Source organism: Lolium rigidum, chromosome 4, assembly GCF_022539505.1.
Source record: "Lolium rigidum isolate FL_2022 chromosome 4, APGP_CSIRO_Lrig_0.1, whole genome shotgun sequence".
NCBI classification, from domain to species: domain Eukaryota; kingdom Viridiplantae; phylum Streptophyta; class Magnoliopsida; order Poales; family Poaceae; genus Lolium; species Lolium rigidum.
The window spans coordinates 20,722,355-20,744,941 of record NC_061511.1 but is presented as its reverse complement, the minus strand read 5'-3'; the positions used below and the strand labels follow the sequence as shown (position 1 = coordinate 20,744,941).

At 43.1% G+C, this 22,587-nt stretch overlaps 2 protein-coding genes across 2 annotated transcripts; both read left to right on the top strand.

Annotated features, from left to right (window-relative positions):
• The first annotated feature begins 10,498 nt into the window (after positions 1-10,498).
• On the top strand, positions 10,499-11,633 carry LOC124706830 (cationic peroxidase 1-like). Its single transcript, XM_047238499.1, has 2 exons — positions 10,499-10,708; positions 10,821-11,633. The coding sequence occupies exons 1-2, from the start codon at positions 10,499-10,501 to the stop codon at positions 11,631-11,633; spliced, it is 1,023 nt and encodes a 340-aa protein (XP_047094455.1).
• A 7,957-nt stretch (positions 11,634-19,590) lies between these two features.
• Positions 19,591-20,683, top strand: LOC124707733 (peroxidase P7-like). The gene is made up of 2 exons (XM_047239411.1): positions 19,591-19,812; positions 19,931-20,683. The coding sequence occupies exons 1-2, from the start codon at positions 19,591-19,593 to the stop codon at positions 20,681-20,683; spliced, it is 975 nt and encodes a 324-aa protein (XP_047095367.1).
• Positions 20,684-22,587: the final 1,904 nt, after the last annotated feature.

The window sequence follows — 22,587 nt, the reverse complement described above, 5'->3', positions numbered from 1 at the left end:
GCAAAGCTCTACCAGAGCAAGGCATCATTACATTTTACTTTATGAACCTATCCCAAAGTTTTTACTTTACAAGCTTTACTTGATTTTATTTATCAAAGTTACTTTTTGATTTATGATTCACTTGGTTTAGATATAGAGTAGAACAAGAGCATCAAAGTTAGCCTAGAGCAAGACAAGCTAGTTAGCACCTCTCATGACTAGTTGCTAGTGCTAAACAAATAATATGGACTACTCTAGATGGGAACTTGTGAAATGAAATGACTTTGAAAACCTTGGAATGATGATTCATTCTATTGAAAGATTTTGAAGGTGAATATGACTTGGTGAATTTTACAAAAACTGATGGTTGGGTTCGGATGCGATACCATTCCAATTTTGCAAGTACCCCCACAATACCCAATATGGGTAAGGGCTTAACTAGAAATTTATGTGCTTTAGTATGGGTTCCCTACGAACAAGCGTCATCGGGGTTAAGTTGAAGGCTGCCTCTACAACAAAAGGAACCGATGAGAAATGACGCGAAATGAGGTGAATGTCCGGCCCAAGCCACAGTGCGGTTCCGGGTTGACTGCGGTTTTCACCGGGAGGCCAAACTCATGGGGAGAGGTGCCTATACTAGAGTATGTAAGTGAAAGGTTATGGTTGGTGGTCCGCATACGGAGTATGATAAATCGAGGCCGATTAACCACGACGGATTATTGCAAATGTTGTGGCACAAGTGTACGACCTCTGCAGAGTGTAGAACTATTCGAATAGCCGCGTCCACGGTTATGGACGGTTGGAAAGGCCATACTTGTTCAGTCATCGGACCATTTTCAAAAATGTGACATGTGACTTATGACTTGAAAGGTGAATGGTGAATTTTGAATTGAATCACAACGAGTTGTGGGAATGACACTAATGTTCCCACTTGAGTTAGTTTAGCAAATGAAGAGTCTTTTCTAAATGTTTATGAAATAAACTTGGCTTTATGAAAATAAACCTAGAGCTTAGTATCCCCTTACTATAATTGATGGTGCTTACACTAGTATTAGTTTGCGAGTACTTTAAAAGTACTCATGGCTTTGTCCCTGGCTATTCAAATGGCCGGACTATGAAGGTGAACAAGCAGGTACGAGGAAGATGGACGGCGGGACGTCTACGACAACTAGGACCGCTCCCGACGTCAAGCGTTGGCTCGTGGATTAGATAGCCACTACTACTTCGCTTCCGCTATTTGTGATGTTCGTTGATCGATAGATCAACTACTATTGTAATATTGGATCATGTGATCTACCTTTGTAAGACGATTATGTGTTGTAATAAATGATGACTCTATGATATTCAACTATTATGTCTCGCAACAACAATATTCCTGGGATTGCGATGTATGGCATAATAGGCATCTGGACTTAAAAATCCGGGTGTTGACAAGTTGGTATCAGAGCCATTGTTTGACCTTAGGAGACCCTAGTTAGAATGGACGTCCGAAATACTTAGTTTCAAAACAAAGGAAGTGAATATTTCTGAAAACTTATTCTCACCCTTATCTTAAGATCTTTTCGAAAGAATAAATCCATGCTCTACTTTTCTTTATAATTGTACCTAAAATTTGGCACACGTGATCACTTCATTAACTTACTCATCCTCATTGCTCACAGATGGAGTACCAATGGGAGTTCTATCAGCTTGGTCACGGAGGAGAACTGCGGTTCGAAAAAGATTTGAAGCAACTAGTGTAATACCTAGGTCACCCGTATCCCGAATTCTTCGGAATACCCCTCAAGGCTCAGTTAGGAGAACCACCTCAGTGGGACGTTTCTACTGATCTACGAAGGAAGCTTGATGCCCCGGCATGGGAAACCATCTGGTTTTCTGTAACGGGAAACACTTGGAAGGAAGGACTAGTAAGAGCTATGCAAGAAGCAATTTTCCGTCTGTGCGGACAAAATGAGAACAAGATCAAGAACACTCGCTTCATCTACTACCCAAGACATGATTCCATGGGAAGATCGATGACCATGCCCCCACCACAACCCAAGATGAACCCCTACGAAGCACCGCAGGACTTCAGGCAGTACAAAACCCGCAGAGATTTGGACAACGCCCTAGCCTCTCGCCAAGCACATCACCCGTGAAGACGAAGAATCCACCCTAAAGAGTAGTATCACCCTAGCACTTAAGTAGGTGTGAGTTGTATCAGGGTCCCCTTGTATCGTAGAGCGATGAATGGTTCTTCAAACCAACGGTGTGTTAGATTTGTAATATGTGATGCTTGGTATGAATGAAAAAGTGTTGTCGGTATTACCCCTGCAACACTACTCAAAATTTCAATTTGTGAACTTTTAAATTTTTTTAACAAAACCAACCATAGAAATTTCCCTCTTATCTTATCATCTACCTCAATGTTCAGATGGCCCCACCAACCCGCAACACCACCCAGGATGCCATGATGCAACTGTTGCAGACAATGATGGCAGATCGAGAAGTCGAGAGAGCTGAACGCCAAGCAAACCTTGCTGCACTGCAACAGATAGCTCAAAACAATCAAGGCCACGGAAACAATGATCACCCAGGATCAAAACTGAAGAACTTTCAGCACACCAACCCTCCGGTATTCAACAAGACTGAAGAGCCCCTTGATGCCGATGAGCGGCTCCGGACCATGGAGAACAACCTTGAAGTTGCGGGAGTTGAAGCCGCAGAAAAGTACTCGTTTGCCACCCACTACCTGTCGGGACCTGCCCGAGCCTGGTGGACAAGTGCCCGTGCAATGAATGCGGGACGGATGATGACACTGGGAAGACTTCAAGCTGAAGTTTAGCAAGTACCATGTGCCCCAAGGACCGATCAAGAAAATGAGAGACGAGTTCCGTGAACTCAAACAAGGAAGGATGTCCGTGGTGGAATACCGCGACGGGTTTCTCACTCTGTCAAGGTACGCCCGGATGAGACCGACACCAACGAGAAGAGGAAGGAAAGATTTCGAACGGATCGCATGACGAGATGCAAGCCGTGTTAGTGAATATTCCGTTCGCTGACCTCGAAGCCCTCGTGGACTCAGCCATACAGATGGAAGGAAAGCTGCATCAGGCCAATGAGAACCGCAAGCGAAGGATGATGAACCAAAGTGGACCCCACCATACCCAGAAGCACCGCAACAACCACTCTGGAGGATTCACCCCAAGATACAACAAGCCCCCTGCTCAGAGTTATCGCCCCAACAACAACAACAACAACAACGGAGGACCCCCGAAGCCCGGAGATAACAACAACAACAACCATCACAACAACAACAACCACAATAGCAACAACAACAACAACGGGAACAACAACAACACCAACACTGGCCCGAAGACTGGAAGCAATGCCATCCCCGTCACCCCGAAGGACAAATCCACGATCAACTGCTATGAATGTGGAGTTGTGGGCCACTACTCCAATGAGTGCCCCAAGAAGCTTGCCAAGATTGCCGCCAACACCGCTGCACCTGCCCGACGAACGGCGTCGCTTCGCGAGCAGTAAGGAACCAGTAACAACAACAACGGCCGCCTTAACCACATGATCGCCATCGAAGCTCAGGAAGCATCCCAGAACATGCCAAGTATGTCTTCCTGTTAATAAAATGTTCAATCTCTCTTAGGAACCTAACTTTTCTTAAAATCTCGGGACGAGATTTGTTTAAGGGGGAAGGGTTTGTAACATCCCAAGAATTTCAAAATAAAACAAATGAATTTCACTAGTTCCAAATTTTGGAACCAACAAAAACTTTTTATTAAATAGAGTATGATACATAGTGATCTTGCTTAATTCTTGTGTTATTGCTATGATTGCTTGTTATTAGTATTTGAAGTGATCTTAAACCCTAAACCTCACCCCTCTTATCACCATCCTAGTTAAAATAAAATAAAAGGAAATTAAATAAGAAAAAGGCATATGTGCCTATGGCTAAAATTATAAATCTTTACCCTAGAACTTTCCACTTTGTTTAGAGGTTTGGAAAACCTTCACACACCTTACCTAGTACTTATCAAACCAAATTCAAGTGGTTTCCAAAGAAATTAAAAAGAAACCAAAAATGCCATAGAGGCATATGAGAGTAAAATAGCAAATTTGGGAAACTAAGAATATTGACCCTAGGACTTGTGGTGAATGGTGGGATCACTCATATATACCATTTTAACACTCAACAAAACCAATTGGGTCAAACCAAGTCAAATTAAAAATAAAATACCACATATGCATAAAAGCATATGTGACACATAGGCATTTCACCAAACATTGACCTAGGTCTCTAAACCTTGACCAAATGGTGGGAAACCATCTCTAAACCTATTATAACACTAAATGGACCCTAACCCATGTCCAAGTAAGGCAAGAACAACCCTAGTACAAGTTTATGAAAATTTGACACCTCATCTCTTATGTATTAAGGCCAAATTTGCAAATCTTTGAACAAGACCCTTTGATTTAGTTTCAATGCTCTTAAAATGTTTCTAAACTCATAAGAACCCCATTAGAGTCAACCAAAGTCAAATTAAAGGGAAAGAAATCAAATAGGGAGAAAACTCCCAAAATTCACTCACATACACATAACCCAATTTTGCAAATCTTCAAACAAGGCCACAATTGCTTGAACCCTTGCTTGTAGAATGTTTATATATGATAAATAAACACAATTGCATCAAAGAAACCAAAAACAAATCGAAGCAAAACTCAAAATCAACATACATGTGACAATGGTCATTTTGTCACTTTATAAAATGTTCCCCACTTTACCACTCTGTTTTTCTCAACTCTCAAACCAAACTTAGTCAACTATGACCATGTCATCCAAGACCATGTCAAGGTCAACAACTTTCATGTTGACCATTCCTGCTGAAGTTGACCAGGTTGACCAGTAGAGAATTGCCAAGTGGAGACTTTGAATTAAAGAGAAGATGATCCAGTTTTTGAAACTTTGCAAATCTTCACCAAAATGGACACCACCACCACCATTCTTTCTCTTTAATTATATAAATAAACTCCACCAAAAAGAATTCCAAAATTCCAACATTTTCTTCATGCGGCCATTTCATCGAACACATGGCGAGCATAGTTTCGAATTACAACACATGCTTTTATCCTCTGGTTTTTAGCCTCCACCACTTTAAATTGGTGATCATCAACCTACTGGTACCATCCCTGCATCATCCTATGCACTGCAGCCCTGCTAAAATAGGTGCAATGATCAAGAACTTCATCATGCCGAGCCAAAGGACACCACCATGCCACTCATCTCTCTGGCTCTCCCCTCTCTCATTCACCTTGTCAGCAAGCATTCCCACACTCCATCACGCACGCCAGTACCTTTCCCAAGCCCAACATCAGCCCTACCATGCCATCCATGTGCAAGGACACCAACTTGGGCACATCAAAGTACACGCCCGTCCCCATCGACTGAGACGTTCCCCTGCCCTATCCTTTCTCACGTCACCTCACCAAGGACCCAGCTACCTCCTAGACATGACCGTTCGGCTCAGAACACCCTGTAGCCACGCGCCCGGCGACATGGCCATCATGCCGGCCATGGCACGCCTCCCACCCCTGGAGCCTATATAAACCCCCCTCCTCGCTTGGTACAGCACCACACCATCCCACAACATCGTCCCCTTCCTCCTAGCACCTCCCTCTCGCCCTCCTCGCAGCTCACCGGCGTCAACAAGCTCACCGGCGGCATCCCTCAAAACCGCCCAGAATTTCATCACCATAGCCCCCGACACCTACAGAAAAGTTGTAGCCCTTGGAAATAGCTTTCCAACGCAACAAACCACGCCTCAATCCGAGCTCCGAGGTGAAAGTTAGAGCCCCCGCAAGGTTGCAGAATCGCGAGGTTCGTGTGTCGCCTGCACCCGACGTGCATGCCCCATGCACGTGTGGCCCAGGCCGCCGCTGGGCCGGCCCAACTTCTTCCCGCCCTCGTTTGAAATTTGAATTCCGTTTTATTCTTTTTCTGTAAACTGCATACTGGTGCTGTACTAGAAGTTAAATAGTTTCAAATATACATATCCAATTTTAGTGATTCAAAATGTTCCAGAAAGCTTATGAAATGCTCTAACTAGTCCCACTGGATTCAAATCAAAATATGTTGTATAATTTGAATAGTAAAAATAACAAGGCAGTAACTTTTCAAACTTTAAACAATTATTAAAAATTAACCATAAATGCTTTTGAGTTGATTCCAACTCTCAAAATTCACTTTTCAAATACTATAATTGTTTATGTAAAAATATGATATATGTTCTGTATATGATCATGGGCTAGAAGCAGAATATTGGCTATGTAGTCAATACTAGCCCATTTAAACTATTTCAAATTTTAGGAATTTAAATCTATGAGGTGTAGCACCTCATTTAAATCATTCTCACAAGTGATATGAAGTAATGTGTTGACCTTTATATGCTTAGGCTCATACTTGCTCACTTGTAGAATTTAAATCAACATAGTATTTAAATTGCAAAGGTTATTTAAAACACATGAGATGATGAATCTCATTTAAATCACTTTTCTCAAATACTAAGTGTGAAGTGTTGACCTTGGTCAACATGTGATCACCCCTGGTTATTTTAAAAGATTAAATCTTAAGAAGAATTCAATAAGAGGAAATTATTCCTCCAAACCAAAGAGAAACCCTAACTTCAATGTTCAATAAGAGGAAATTACTCTCCTATTATTAAATAAGGAAACCCTAGCTTAATGTGTGAATAAATGTTAAGTAGTGATGCTAGATCATTTGTGTGGGCCATTAAGGCTAATTAAGTTTACTTAAGTGTTGTTTGGTGATTGTATTCTCGTATTCGTTTATAGACGCTAGTACCGGAGACTATCAGGAGGAAGAGGTATTCTACCAAGAGGAAGAAGAAGAAAACTTTGATCACATCACCACTCAAGGCAAGCTAATGAACTTGCTAACCATCAGGGTGCAAAGCTCTACCAGAGCAAGGCATCATTACATTTTACTTTATGAACCTATCCCAAAGTTTTTACTTTACAAGCTTTACTTGATTTTATTTATCAAAGTTACTTTTTGATTTATGATTCACTTGGTTTAGATATAGAGTAGAACAAGAGCATCAAAGTTAGCCTAGAGCAAGACAAGCTAGTTAGCACCTCTCATGACTAGTTGCTAGTGCTAAACAAATAATATGGACTACTCTAGATGGGAACTTGTGAAATGAAATGACTTTGAAAACCTTGGAATGATGATTCATTCTATTGAAAGATTTTGAAGGTGAATATGACTTGTGAATGACTTGGTGAATTTTACAAAAACCGATGGTTGGGTTCGGATGCGATACCATTCCAATTTTGCAAGTACCCCCACAATACCCAATATGGGTAAGGGCTTAACTAGAAATTTATGTGCTTTAGTATGGGTTCCCTCTGAACAAGCGTCATCGGGGTTAGGCTGAAGGCTGCCTCTACAACAAAAGGAACTGATGAGAAATGACGTGAAATGAGGTGAATGTCCGGCCCAAGCCCTGTGCAGTTCCCGGGTTGACTGCGGTTTTCACCGGGAGGCCAAACTCATGGGGAGAGGTGCCTATACTAGAGTATGTAAGTGAAAGGTTATGGTTGGTGGTCCGCATACGGAGTATGATAAATCAGGGCCAGTTAACCCTGACGGATTATTGCAAATGTTGTGGCACAAGTGTACGACCTCTGCAGAGTGTAGAACTATTCGAATAGCCGCGTCCACGGTTATGGACGGTTGGAAAGGCCATACTGTTCTGTCATCAGACCATTTTCAAAAATGTGACATGTGACTTATGACTTGAAAGGTGAATGGTGAATTTTGAATTGAATCACAACAGAGTTGTGGGAATGACACTAATGTTCCCACTTGAGTTAGTTTAGCAAATGAAGAGTCTTTTCTAAATGTTTATGAAATAAACTTGGCTTTATGCAAATAAACCTAGAGCTTAGTATCCCCTTACTATAATTGATGGTGCTTACACTAGTATTAGTTTGCGAGTACTTTAAAAGTACTCATGGCTTTGTCCCCGGCTATTCAAATGGCCGGACTATGAAGGTGAACAGCAGTACGAGGAAGATGGACAGCGGGACGTCTACGACAACTAGGACCGCTCCTGACGTCAAGCGTTGGCCTGTGGATTAGATAGCCACTACTACTTCGCTTCCGCTATTTGTGATGTTCGTTGATCGATAGATCAACTACTATTGTAATATTGGATCATGTGATCTACCTTTGTAAGACGATTATGTGTTGTAATAAATGATGACTCTATGATATTCAACTATTATGTCTCGCAACAACAATATTCCTGGGATTGCGATGTATGGCATAATAGGCATCTGGACTTAAAAATCCGGGTGTTGACAGTGAGAGACGCGTGGGCTGTCCTAGGATAGCTGGTCTTGTCCCACTCAACCCGTACAGAACTATTGGAATTTTCTATGGGATAAACAGGATTAGCGGGATGCGATAGAACGATGAATTGTTTAAATATCCACTAGTACAAAAATGTTTTTTTAGTTCAGAGCTGTCCGGAGCATTAGTTTTGGCCGCTTTAGAACCGTAACTAATACGATTCAAACGGCTAGGACGTCCCACGGTTTTAGTATCATTTTGAATTTTAGTTCCGGTTGAAGATACCAACCAAAACTAAAGGTCTATCTTTTACTTTTAGTTGGGGACATCAACCGGGACTAGAGACTTTCTAGGTTTGTTTTTGCTCCACATACCCCTCCCTCCGTGGAACGCCTTTTTAAATTTTATAAAATACAAATGAAAATGATAGAAAAGTGAAATTTTAAAATCCTTATAGACATAGGTAGGTGAGATGATCTAGTTATTATAAAAAATAACAAACATGAATGTTGATTTATTTGGCAAAAAAATGTATTTTCGCTAAGATGGCAATAACTTTTACATACAAACTCGAAAAAATGTTTAATATATAAAAATCTATCTACGCGAAAAGTTACAACCGATTTCACCTGGCAAAGACCGGTTTTGACATCTTTTATATTGTCAAACTTTCAAAGAGAAATATGAGAAAAATCAGATTTCAGGTTTTGCAAAAAAGATAATTTTTATATTTATTTATTCAAGATTATTATTATTAATTCATTACTTTTTTATTAAAATAAATATTTGCTAACGTGTGCGCAAAGTACTTGGAAGCGAGACGGAAGGAACTCGGAAATTAAACGTGTTTGTGCTGGAGTAGTTTGAGTATGCGTGACGGATCGAAAAGTTTCACCACGAGTAAGTAATTTGACTAGAGATTAAGTGTAGTTAGATACTAAACTAGTCAAATAACTCAAATAATAGAAATTCTGAAAAATAGAAAAAGGAGGAAGTGAAAAAAGAGTTAAAAAGTTGAATCAAAAAATATACATGAAGGCATTTAGTCTAGGTTTCGTGTTACAAATTAACCGGGACTTAAAGTCCTTCGTCTCAGCGCGTGCCCGCAGGCCAGGTGGAGGACCTTTAGTTTTGATTTATAACACAAGTGAAACTAAAGAGAGAGTACCAGTTTTCTAGCTACTGGTGATCTCATCCCGCTTAAAATTTAACTGTTTTACGTACACAACAAAAGGAAAACACAAACTTCATGGGCCTGTCGGACTCGTTCACAAGAAGACGTGCAATGACAATGATAGTTCGGTTAAGCATGTTACCCTAGCTCAATGGAGTTGCATAAATTGTTAGACGTACGGATTGCTCCGTCGTGCGGAGCATGATCATGATCACAAGCCGCGCGCACGTGTAGGACAGTACCAGCCTCGGGCAAATGGTTGCTGAGGTGTTTTCGTTTTCGAAAAGGTCTCAATCATAAAATAGATCTTGTCATTGTCTTGCTAATTATGGTCGTATCATTCCGGCCGGATTCTAATGCTACGGCATGTGAGTATATAATCACCCTTGAGCGGCGCACAATTCAACCAATTGCACTCCGCAAGCGGAAGCACGATCGACAACAGAAGTTTTCATGATGCGGTGGGCTCGCGGCAGCAGGCGATAGTCTGGTTCATCTGAGAGAAGCTTGCTGGAGCGACGCCGTCAGGGTAGCGCGCGAGCTGGGACTGACCTAGATCGATGTACCCTTTATTTTACATATATATATAGGCAAATTCGTGCCAACTTGCATGCGCGTACGTTGACTTATCAAGATTTGTCTAGCGTAACGACCACGCGTTTCAGCGGATTATAGAGAGATTAAGCTAAGCTAGCTGCCTAGCTGTTGTTGTGCTGCACCCCATGAATGTATGGCCTGCATTTCTCACTCGTTCGATTTAGTACGCGGATGCCAAATGGTTCAGTCACAAGCAGCAGCAGCAGCATAAATAATTGCCCAAGTGCATGCAAGCTACTAGAGTGCAGCTTGCATGTTCGTAATCGTCGTCAGCGTGCATGCTATATATATACCACTCGATCACAAGCTAACCGGACACATACGTACGCAAGTACGCAACAATCCATCTGACAAATCTATCACGAAATCGATCGACAATGGCGACGAAGCTCAGTACCCGCGCCATCCTGTTGTCTCTCTTCCTGGGGCTCGCCGTCTTCGCCGGGAAGCCTGTAGCGACCCACGGCGGCGGCACCAAGGACGCCGTTGCGGACAACGTTAGGAAGATAGTGGCCACGGCCATCCAGGACAACCCCGGCGTCGGCCCCGCCCTCATCCGGCTGCTCTTCCATGACTGCTGGGTCCAAGTACGTGATTAATCAGACCATGACCATCTCCATCAGAGCTTTCCCGGCCCCATGTCCATGCATGCATCCATGCACCAATTCAATTGCTAATTTCGTACGTGCGCACTTGCAGGGTTGCGACGGGTCGGTGCTCCTGGACGGCAGCAAGACGGAGAAGGCGGCGAAGAACAACATCGGCCTCGACGGCTTCGCCGTGATTGACGAGATCAAGGCCAAGGTAGGCGAGGATGTCTCCTGCGCCGACATCGTCATCCTCGCCGCCCGCGACGCGACCTTCATCGTCAGCCGCGGCAAGATCGACTACAACGTAACGATGGGCCGCATGGACGGCGTCAAATCCTCGGCCGCCGCTGCCGACGCCGTCCTCCCTCCTTCCACCTTCAACATCACCCAGCTCAAGGCCAACTTCGCCGCTAAGGGCTTCAACACCCGAGAGCTCGTCGCCCTCTCCGGTGCGCACGCCGTCGGCGTCGCCCACCGCTCATCTTTCCAGGACCGGCTCGACAACGCCACCGCAACGCCCATCGTTCCCAAGTACAGCAAGGCACTCACCGATGACGTCGAGAAGCAGAAGAAGCTGCAGGGGACGCAGGACCCGATCGAGCCGAACAACATCCGCGACAAGGAGCTCGCCTTCCGGAACGCGTCCGGCTACGACGACACAGGAGTGGACACGTCCAAGGCAGCGAGGGGCGTGCTGGACAACAGCTATTACCACGCCAACCTCCAGAACAAGGTGCTCTTCAGATCCGACTGGGAGCTGCGCAACGACACCACCGGCGTTGCCGGGGGTGTCATGGCAACGTTTGAGGCCAACGCCAACAAGTGGTTCCTGCAGTTTGGGAATGCCATGGCCAAGCTCAGCAAGCTCCCTGCCGATGGCACGCGTTTCGAGATCAGGAAGAACTGCAGAAAAAACAACTAGAAGAGAAATGCATATATATGTCCCATCCCATGCACAGGACATCCCGTACATGTTTGTATCCTTGATTCATCTTGTTTCATGCTTTGAGATCCGTACGTACGATTGGACTTCATTATGTTTCATCAAGTTTTAGAAATCTGAAACCGATTGATGCCCAACAAAACCTAATGATTTCGTACACGGGAGATCATCACTCTCAGAACTATAACTACTCTCACTATTCGATTAGTAGGTGTAATTATGTGCGTCGGTCGGTCTAGACTCTACTAGACACACACTACAGGAATGGCTCGAAACGCCGAACGCTGAAAACCCTCGGCATAGCCACATTGGGCCGTCGGCATAGGCTACGCCGAGGGCAACCCTCGGCATAGCTCCCCGGAAAAGATCCACCTCGGCAGAGCTACGTGAGGCCATCGGCCTAAACCCGGCCCTCGGCCTAGCCTGTATACGCCGACCGTCGGCGTCTAGACCCTTGGCGCAGGCCAGGCCGTCTCATCCGTTAACTTCAAATTTTTTGAAAAAAGAAAATTTTCAAAAAATTTAACCTCTCACATGGATCATTTTAACTCTAACTACAATTAATATTAGATCAAATAAAACTCATGGTCAAACTTCCCACTATGCTCACCCATCCTCACAATACTCTACCCTTAGCACACTTAACATCTTCGTTCCTTCCGGCTGAGCTTCCATGTAGGATAATACTACCATATCAATCCTATTAACCCTTAGACCATGGTAGTACAACTCTTTATTATTTTGATTTTTTAACAATTACTTAAATAAACATTATTGGTTTAGTAATAATAATCTTTATGCAGGATGCAATTATTAATTTATTTTAAAAAAATATACTAGTGTGCCATGGGAGTATTAAAAGGCCTTATATGTACTAGTGTCAGCAAATCATGTTTTAATGTCATAACAAAATATATTAAGATTGATTATCACTCTGTTCGTGAGAGAATTGCCAATAAGCTACTAGATATTAAGTTTATTTCCAGTAAAGGTTGTAGAGGGTTCTACAAAGGCATCGGCAGACAAGGTTTAAACGTTTCAAGGTTGTGATTAAGTGGGTTGTTAAAATTATAGTTTTGTATTTGTTTCATATATGTACGTGTATATGATATGGAGTAGCACTCCAATCCTATATGTATTCATCCTTGTACTGCCACCGACGGAGCTTTTCCATAGCCCTATAACATACACCCGACCCCGTCAGCAGGTTATCGTTTCTTCCATACACTAACATCGAGGTGTAATCAAGTGCTGCCCAGGTGAAAGCAAGTAATGACCACCCTCTGTGTGGTATTATTGCTGGAACCAGAAGAAGGAAACAAAATCCAAAATATCTATGATAGGTGCTTCCTTGAATTGCAGAGGTGTTGGAAAAAAAGGAATGAGTGCCTTCTTGGCAGATTTGATAAAAGATCAACAGTTGGATTTTATTGGTCTTCAGGAAACTATTAAAAAAGATTATTCTTCTGCTTTTCTCAGAAGAATTGACCCTGGTGGTGATTTTGATTGGAAATGGATCAGCTCTGTTGGCAGGAGTGGGGGTATCCTGGGTGGTTTTAGGCTATCCAGGTTTACCATTTGTGATACTTCTGTTGGAAAATTTCATATCAAAGTTACCTTGCTTGATCTCAAATTAAATGTTAAATGGTGCTTCATTATCATTTATGGAGCTGCTCAGGCCTCTGACAAAGAGGAATTTCTGGTGGAGCTTGGTAACATTTGTAGTAATCAAACTCTACCAATTCTGGTTGGAAGTGATTTCAATATCATGAGATTTTCCAATGAAAAAAATAAGCCCATGCCTCATAACAAATGGTCAGATATTTTCAACTCCATCATTAATACCTGTGCCTTAAGAGAGATTCATATGGCTGGTGGTCAATATATTTGGTCTAATAATCATTGTGATCCCACCTTGGAAAAGTTAGATAGATTTCTGATGAGTAGTTCTTGGGAGGAACTTTTTCCTCTTGTAACAGTTCACAAGTTGGTGAGAGATATATCTGATCATAATCCTTTGATTTTGGATACACTGGATATCATGGTAAAGAAAAAAGATTTCAGATTTGAAAAAAGATGGCTCAAAGAGGATAATTTCCTTGATAGAGTCAAAAGATGTTGGGAGCAACCAGTACTTGCCAAGGACAGTCTGGACAGATTAATGAAGAAACTAAAAAATGTCAAGAAAGCTCTGAAAGGTTGGGGAGCTAATCTGAGAGGTGCAGATATTAAAAAGAAGAAAGATATTTCCAATGAATTGAGGGAACTAGAGGAGCTGGAAGAGAATGTTCCATTATCTCCATCACAAAGGGTAAGGAGAAGTGTTTTGCAGCAGGATTTGCTGTCAGTCTTGGACAATGAAGAATCCTTCTGGAGACAAAGATCTAGAGAGAATTGGCTCCTCCATGGTGATAGCAATTCTGCTTTCTTTCACAGAGCTGCCAATGGTTGTAAAAGGAAGAGAACTATTTTCTCTTTGAAAAACAGAGATACAATTATCCAAGGTGATGCTGCTCTGTTGGAGCATGCTACTGCCTTTTACTGACTCTGGGATTAGATTAAGAGATGATGTTTGGACAGAAAGAGAAAAACTTAATACTCTTGACTGTGTTGAGTTGGATAAACGTTTTACTTTGGAAGAGATCAAAGATGTTGTTGATCACATGGAGAAAAACAAGGCAGCTGGTCCTGATGGTTTTCCCATCGAATTTTATCAACATTGCCTGGGATATTGTCAAATTTGATATCCCGCATGTTTTTAATGATTTATTTGATCATAAAATTGGCTTGGACGGAATTAATTATGGGGTTATTACCCTTATTCCAAAATCAGCTGATGCTGATGTCATTCAAAAGTTTAGGCCAATTTGTTTGTTGCAAGTCTTTTTCAAGATTGTGACAAAAACTTTGACTGTTAGAGTATCTCCTGTGATGAGTAAGCTCTTACTTCCCTGCCAGACAGCTTTTATTAAGGGAAGGTACATCTCAGATGGTGTGATGTTGCTTCAGGAAATTTTGAGAGAGGATAAAGTCAGGAAGAAACAGGGTGTAGTCCTAAAAATTGACTTTGAAAAAGCATATGACAAAGTAAATTGGGGATTTCTGTTTGATTGTTGTAAGCAGAAAGGATTCAGTGATAATTGGATGCAGTGGATTAAAAAATCAGTTGCTGGTGGGACCCTCAGTGTCAAGGTTAATGACAAATTGGGCCCATATTTTACTAGCCACAAGGGAGTGAGGCAAGGTGATCCTTTTGCCCCCTTCCTATTTAACATGGCTGCTAACAGTTTGGCTAAAATGATTCATCTGGCTCAAGACAATGGGTTAATCACAGGACTGGCAGATAATCTGGTACAGAATGGGGTGGCAATCTTACAATATGCTGATGACACCATTTTATTGCTGCAAGATGATGTTCAGCAAGCAATCAATTTGAAACTCTTGCTTTAGATTTTTGAATCCATGTCTCGGATTGAAAATTAACTTTGATAAAAGTGAAGCAATGATGATTTTAGATGACAATATAAAACAGAGCTTTTATGCTGATTTGTTCAAATGCCAGATGGGTAGTTGGCCCATCAAATATTTGGGAACTCCTGTTTGTGCTAGAAGGGCCTCAGTGTCTGACATGAGATTCTTGGAGGAAAAAACCAAGAAGAAAATGTGTGGCTGGATTGGTAACTCTATGTCCATTGGAGGAAGACTGGTTAAAATAGATGCTTGTTTGGCTAGCACTGCAGTGTATCAGATGTCCCTGAGGCTTTTGCACAAAACAAATATTGAGCAGATTGATAAGCCTATTAGATCCTTCTTTTGGGCTGGTAGTGCTGATAAAAGAAAATATCACTTTGTGAAATGGAGATGGATTTGTAAACCAAAACAAAAAGGTGGTTTGGGTGTTAAAGATTTGGCCAAATTTAACATTAGTCTAATGTGTAAGTGGTGGTGGAAGCTGGAGCATGACACAGGGCCTTGGCAGGATTTTATGAGATTGAAATATTTAAGAGGAAAAGGCATTTATTTTGAAAAAAGCAGGCCTGAAGATTCTCCACTTTGGTCTGATATGTTGAAAGTCAGGGAGCTTTATCTCTGTGGCAGAAGAATGAATGTTGGGAATGGATTGCTAACCAGCTTTTGGGGAGATTCTTGGTGCAGCACAAGGCCTCTCAAGGATATGTTCCCTGTGTTGTTTGATATTTGTAATGAACAGAATATTACTCGTGGCTGGAGCTGCTGCTATGGGATGGAGATTCTCTTATAGAAGATGGTTGACTCTCGATCTCATCATTCAGGAGGCTGGATTGCTTCAGCTGATGAATCAAACAAATTTGACTCGGGAAAATGATTATCCTAGGTGGAAATGGTCAAAAAATGGCTGCTTTATCGTGAAATCTGTGTACAAACAGATATGTGGGAATGGTAGAGACAGATCCTTTAAGCATCCAGTGGAAGAGCAAAATTCCTCTCAAAATCAAAATTTGGCTCTGGTTAATTTGGCATAATGCAATAGCCACTAAGGACAACCTCCTCAAACGCAATTGGTCTGGGAATCCCAACTGCCAGTTTTGCAAGTGAGCAAGAAACCATCTCACATCTCTTTTTTGGCTGTTCTGCAGCCAAATTTGTCCTGGAGTGCAAGTGGCTATCGCTGTTAAATCTCCCACACGGCCCGGGAGTTTCTCACAATTCTTTTGGTGGTTTCCCCAATTTGCTTCGAGTCAGCCGCAACACCCGTGATAGGCTGGTTTAGCAGCTATTTGCTGGGCTATTTGGAAAACTAGAAATAAAGCTTGCTTTGAGCAAAAGATGATTAGTTCTCCCTTTGATCTAACCAGCTACGCTGCTGTGTTTATGAAATACTGGGAAGGTTTATATGGAGAACAAGATGCTTCAGATCTTCGTGCTGGTGCAGACGGGCTCTTGCGCCTGGCTGAGGTGGATGGAGTAAGATCTTCAGGAAACGATGGTCGTGGCGATCTTCTGCGTTTGGAGGATAACAGAACTGGAGAAGATGCAAATGATGACGCTGCTGCTTGACTGCTCTTGGATATATGCTTGTAGTTGTTTTTTTTGAGCAAGATCTTCCCCTTTTGGCTGTAGGCAGGGGTGCTCATGCTGTTAGCTTTTAAAAACTGTATGCTGGTTTGTAATATTCCCCCTAAAACGCTAGCATTAGGCGGCGATCCTCCGCTTTTGTTTTGCTGTTCGTGAACACTGCTGTATTTTCGTTATCTCCCCTGATAATGAAAATTCGATCCTTGGTGGATCGTTTGGAAAAAAAAAACAGCGAGGTCTAATTAACTGAGGATACGGCCGGCCGGAATCACCTAAGCTAACGGTAGCTAGGGCAGCCGTACCTCTTTATTCCTTCGCAGCAAACCAGCTGCTTACAAACGGACTGGATTTAGGATCAAGAAAAATACGCTTAGTGCACAGGGGGTGATTGCATAGCTCTCTATCGCTTAGTGCACAAACCAGATTAATGATCATCAATAAGTGATCGTCGGTCCTCTCTCTCTATCGCACAGCCGGGACCAACGTTTCCCTAACTCCTTGCGGGCAGGATCCACTGAATATCTATCAGTATTAAACAAAAGCTAGCTAGCCTAATTGGCGGTGGAGGAGACAAACGTGTTGGGGTTGAGGTTGAGTTGATCACATCGAATAGAGAAGGATACTGATATATTTTGTCTCCTAACGACCGTTATGTTGACATTCGCGTCAACAAACTAACAACGCCTTGATTAGTGGATGAGAAAGTCCACAACAAGTTCTTTTCTTTTGAAATAACCAATATATTAAGTCAGTAAGCCGCCTCATTAAAAACCATTCAGTCCCCTTCGGTACCCTGGTAAGGAAAAGAGTGCGTCTGGTACTTGCTGTTTTAAAATTTTAGTACAGTTACATCGTTCAGAACATCTGACAAAACAGATGGAGGTGGGTCACTATCCCAAATACAAAAACTATTAGAATTAAAACTTAATCTAGCTTGGTTATGCGCCGTTTTATTTGCTTCTCTGGGACAATGCTGAAAAGAGATTCTTCCAATTCTTTGAGCAATCTGAAAGCAATCAGCCAGAATTGCTGAATAAGGACTCCAAAGTTCAATATCTCCATTGCAAGCTGAAATCAACTCCAAGCTATCAGATTCCACCACTACAGGAGAGCAACCAATATTTTTCAGAAGCAACATGCCATTCTTCAAAGCCATAGCTTCGGCAGAGGCTGGACTTAAAATGTTCAACAATGGCCAAGTCCCGCCACCAATAACCTCACCATGATCATTTCTTATAATAGCTGCCGTAGAACCCAATCCATTAGGGAAAAAGCATGCATCTATGTTTAGTTTGTAGTGGCGAGCCGGGGGTTTGCTCCAGGTTATCACCTTTGGCGTTGCTCCCTGTTCTGACAAAGAAAAAATCATGGTTAAAGCTTTAATGGAAAACGCCGAACTAATTGGTGTAGCCACCTTTTCTCCTTTCACTCCTTCACGACGCTTCATTGTGCTAATTGGTGTAGTCCACAACAAGTTCTTAAACTACGTGTCTGCTTCATTGTGCTTATTACCAGTCTGCGAGCCTGCCTTACTTGTATGCACGGCCTAAGATATCTTAGTACCGCTGTACACAGCTACAGGCCAGGCGTAGAGTCACTGTTTGAAGTATTGGATGGTTGTTTTGAAAAGAACTGGAGAATATGGTATTTGATCTGAATTTATGTGAATTTCTATGTTTTAAGAAGGGGTACCAAGACTACTTCTAGCTTTGTTTTAAGTCAAATATTTAAAATTGTGACCAAATTAATTATATAGAAATGTTACAGTATTTATGAGATTAAATTGGTATCACTTGATCCGCCTGGAAATGTAATAAGTTCATAATATAACAATATGATGTCATATATATTCATATTTTCTTCTATACTGTTTGTTACTTCCCCGTTTCAGTTTACTAGTCTTACGCGTATATTTAGGTCGTCAAAATTAGAAGTGCACTTATTGGTGATAAGGAGTAGTACAAGCCAAACCGAGGCATGCAGAGATGCCATCGTGCATTTAAAATATTCATCTTGTTAGAAATAACATGCATGGTAGGGAAACTAACAAAACAATCAACCTACTTCTTTATAATTAGTTGTTGATGACATAGTACTAATTTTTTCTAAATCAGCGACAACTAATTTGAAACGGACGGAAGTATGGGATACACATTGAAATATTCTTCAGGGCTTCATGCATACACAAGAGTTGAAATCATGTACTCCCTCCCTTCCATAATACTCCAACACTTATTTTGGATCAGGGGGAGTAAGTGTTGGTGATTTAATACAAGCTTCGTATTCCCTCCATACCAGATTAATGGGCTATTACGCACTTCAAGAAACAAGTTTGACTACAAATTTGGTCAATAAAATATGAGATATATGCCACAAAAATGATACCATTGGATTCGTATTCAAAAAATGTTTCTAATAGTATAATTTTTGTGATATATATCTTATATTTTATTAACCAAATTAGTAATCAAACTTGTTACTCGAAGTACGTATTTGCCCATTAATCTGGAATGGAGGGAGTACTATATTTGTATTAGCTACTAAGCCACTAACACTTGTTTTAAATTGGAGGGAGTAACTAAATAACCAGCCAGATTAATTTAGTTTCACTTCCCTATGCTAGCTCAAGGGAAAAGTACCACCATATCATGCGTCAATGTCAACACGTCTAGCTGCAAATAATTGAACTGAACTTATGGTAACGTAACCTCCTAATCATTCAATTCATTCTTAACTAACAGACCGTCCGGCTAAAGTCTTTTATTCCTCTCGTGTTGTCAATCCTTGATCTATAAATAGTCGTAGCAACTACACCATTGTCACCATCAAACATTCCTTGCAAGTCTCTTTTCTTAAACATACACACGAATAGTACGTAAACATGTCGACGGCCACGACATCCAAGATTATGCTGCTTATGGCGTTCATGGCCGCCGCACTGAGCTCCGTCTCGATGGCCAGCGGGCTTCGCTACAATTTCTACAACACATCATGCCCGGGTGCCGAGGACAAGGTGAGGGGCGTCGTCCAGGGCCTGATGAGCAACGACCCCACCATGGGCGCCGCATTTGTCCGACTCTTCTTCCACGACTGCTTCGTCAGGGTACGAGAGAGTGTAGCCATGTTTAAAATGCTGAAATTCCTTTGCAATTGTCAGAAATCGAATCCACTTTTCCGGCCAGTATAGCTTTTCAAAAGTATTTACAAATGGAGTTTTGCAGGGTTGTGATGCGTCCATTCTGCTGGACCGGAGCACGAGCAACCCGAGCACTGAGAAGCAAGCAATCGCTCTGCGCGGATACGACGCCGTGAACAAGATCAAGGACGCCCTAGAGGCCATCTGCCCGGGCGTCGTCTCCTGCGCTGACATCCTCGCCTTCGCGGCGCGCGACTCCACCACCGCCTCCGGTGGCTTCACCTTCGGCATGCCCTCCGGCCGCCGTGATGGTCTCTTCTCCGTCTTCGGCGAGGTGTTCCAACACATGCCTTCGCCATCGTCACAGCTCGAGGATCTCCTCAAGAGCTTCAACGACAAGGGCCTTGACGCCGTCGACCTTGTGGCGCTCTCCGGCGCGCACTCGTTCGGCCAAACATCCTGCAACTTCGTGAAACCAAGGTTGTACCCCGCCGATACTACCATGAACGCCACATTTGCGACGGTGCTGAGGAGCGTGTGCCCGCAGCAAGGCGGGGGATCGATCTTGGTGAACAACAACCTTGTGTCGCAGGACCCGAACAAGCTGAGCAATGCATTCTACCAGAACGTGGCATCTAGGCAGGTTCTGTTCACGTCAGACCAGACGCTGACGAGCCGCAACGACACGGCGGCTATGGTCGCCGACAACGCGGCAAAACCCATCGCGTGGATGGCTAGGTTCGCAGGAGCCATGTTGAAGATGGGCCGCATCGACGTTCTCACTGGGGCTTCCGGCGAGGTCAGGAAGGTCTGCTTCGCCACCAACAGCGCGACCTAGAATTTCAGTCGGGCCGCATGCAGGGGTGCATGCATGAGGATTAAACAAAGTGCAAGGGCCAGTGGACTTAATTAGTTGGTTTATTCGTTTTTAATATATTGGTTTCCCTCTTTTTATACTGCTCCTGGACTAGTTGCACTTTAACAATGATGTACATTTATTCGTTGACATGAAAAACTTCTGAACTAATTTGTTGGTGTACTGTTTTGTTTTATTTCATTTTAAATAGGTTGGTTTCATCTGTGATTACTCTGTACTATTTGTCTTTTAACAATGATGCAAAATTATTAGATTGACCAAAGACTACATAGCTGACTTAAGAAACTTGAAACAACATATAACACCGATAATCCTTCGGGCTGAAAACTTTCCATCCCCGGGTCCTAGCAGTTGGATCAAACTGTTCTAGGCCGTTAGACTGGCTTCTATGTTCTGTTTCATCTTAAATCCCGCTTTTGCTCTATCGTAGAAAAAAAACACTCCGTTTTTTCTTTATTGAATAAAAATAAAAAAAATTGACTAAAAACCAAAGGAAAATAATCCATCAAGCATGGAGCTTGCCGAAGACTTCGTCGGGGACTTGCCTGATACATTGTAGGAAAAAATTTAATATTGTAGCAAGCCTGATCTCGTCAGAGACATCGCGGGACACTTCGTGGCAAAAATTGTACTAATATAGCAAAACCACAAAACGATTGTATAAAAAAATGTAACAAATCCCTGCCTACCACAGCAAAATCCTAAAAAGGTGGTGCCAACACAGAGCATCCCCGACCACAATTGGTTGCATCACAAAAAAAAAGGAAAAAGTTACGGTCATCACCATAACATTAACAAAAATCAGCATGTAGGTTGGGGTCAGTCCACAGCTAATCAGCCGCCATGGGGATGCACAATGTTCGTTGGAGGCGCCCGAGGGTCTCGGTGGAAGGCCATGTCCCACGTCCCAAGGCCCATGGGAAGAGCACGTGAGAGGAGTCGTGGGAGTAGGAGGGGAGGAGAATAGCAAGAAATTGCCTATATCTGAGTGCAGTCCTTCGATGGGACATGAGATCGATGGGCTCTCCCGACGAGGCGGCCGGCCGGCCTTCACGCCCCATCATGGCATCGACGGTAAGTTCTGGTCCAGGATTCTGCCGGAAGAGGACGATGAGCTACTGCCTTCGCTAACAACTTCGATGGATCGGTGGAGGCTGTCGTCTCCGGAACCTGCCGCGAAGATTTCAGACAAGGCCAAGAAGAGGATGAAAGGATTATACAGCGAAAGGAGGTAGCCTTGTTCTTCACATCAAAGTTGCCGGAGTTAAGTGTGGCCTCTTCTTCCTCTTGCAGGTCACCAGCGGGGCTGAAGCTGTCGGTTCTGGCCCCATCAACTTCTCTGCTTCATACTTTTGATGCGAACGAATGGGTTCGAGTTGAAAGGATAAAGAATGGAAACTGCCGGGCATCCCCCAGGATATTAGAACTCCTAGCCCTCGGGTCCGTAGCCGTACGATCAAACCATCCAGGACCGTAGGATCCGGTCGAAAGTAAGACACATTCCCACTTTTGCTGCCGGGCAGCAAAAACCACCCGATTGTAGCAAATACCTGAAGAGAAGCTTTCTTCCTCCTCGTGTGTGCAGTCCCGCGACTCGCTGGCGAAGCTGGGCGCGATAACCGCCGGGGACACGCCCTGCAGCAACCACCCCCGTCGTCCATGGCACATCTGCTCCGATCCATGCTATACCCGCTCCTGGCCATAAGAACCACCTAGTGCCACCACCCATAGTTGCTTCAAGCTCTGTATCTAATCAAGGTCCTCACCGGCGAGCTGCAGCAGATATGGCGAACGCCAGCACAGGAGGACCGTTGCAGCAATGATTCCATGGAAGATTCAACAACCTGTCAGTGTTTTTCAACCAC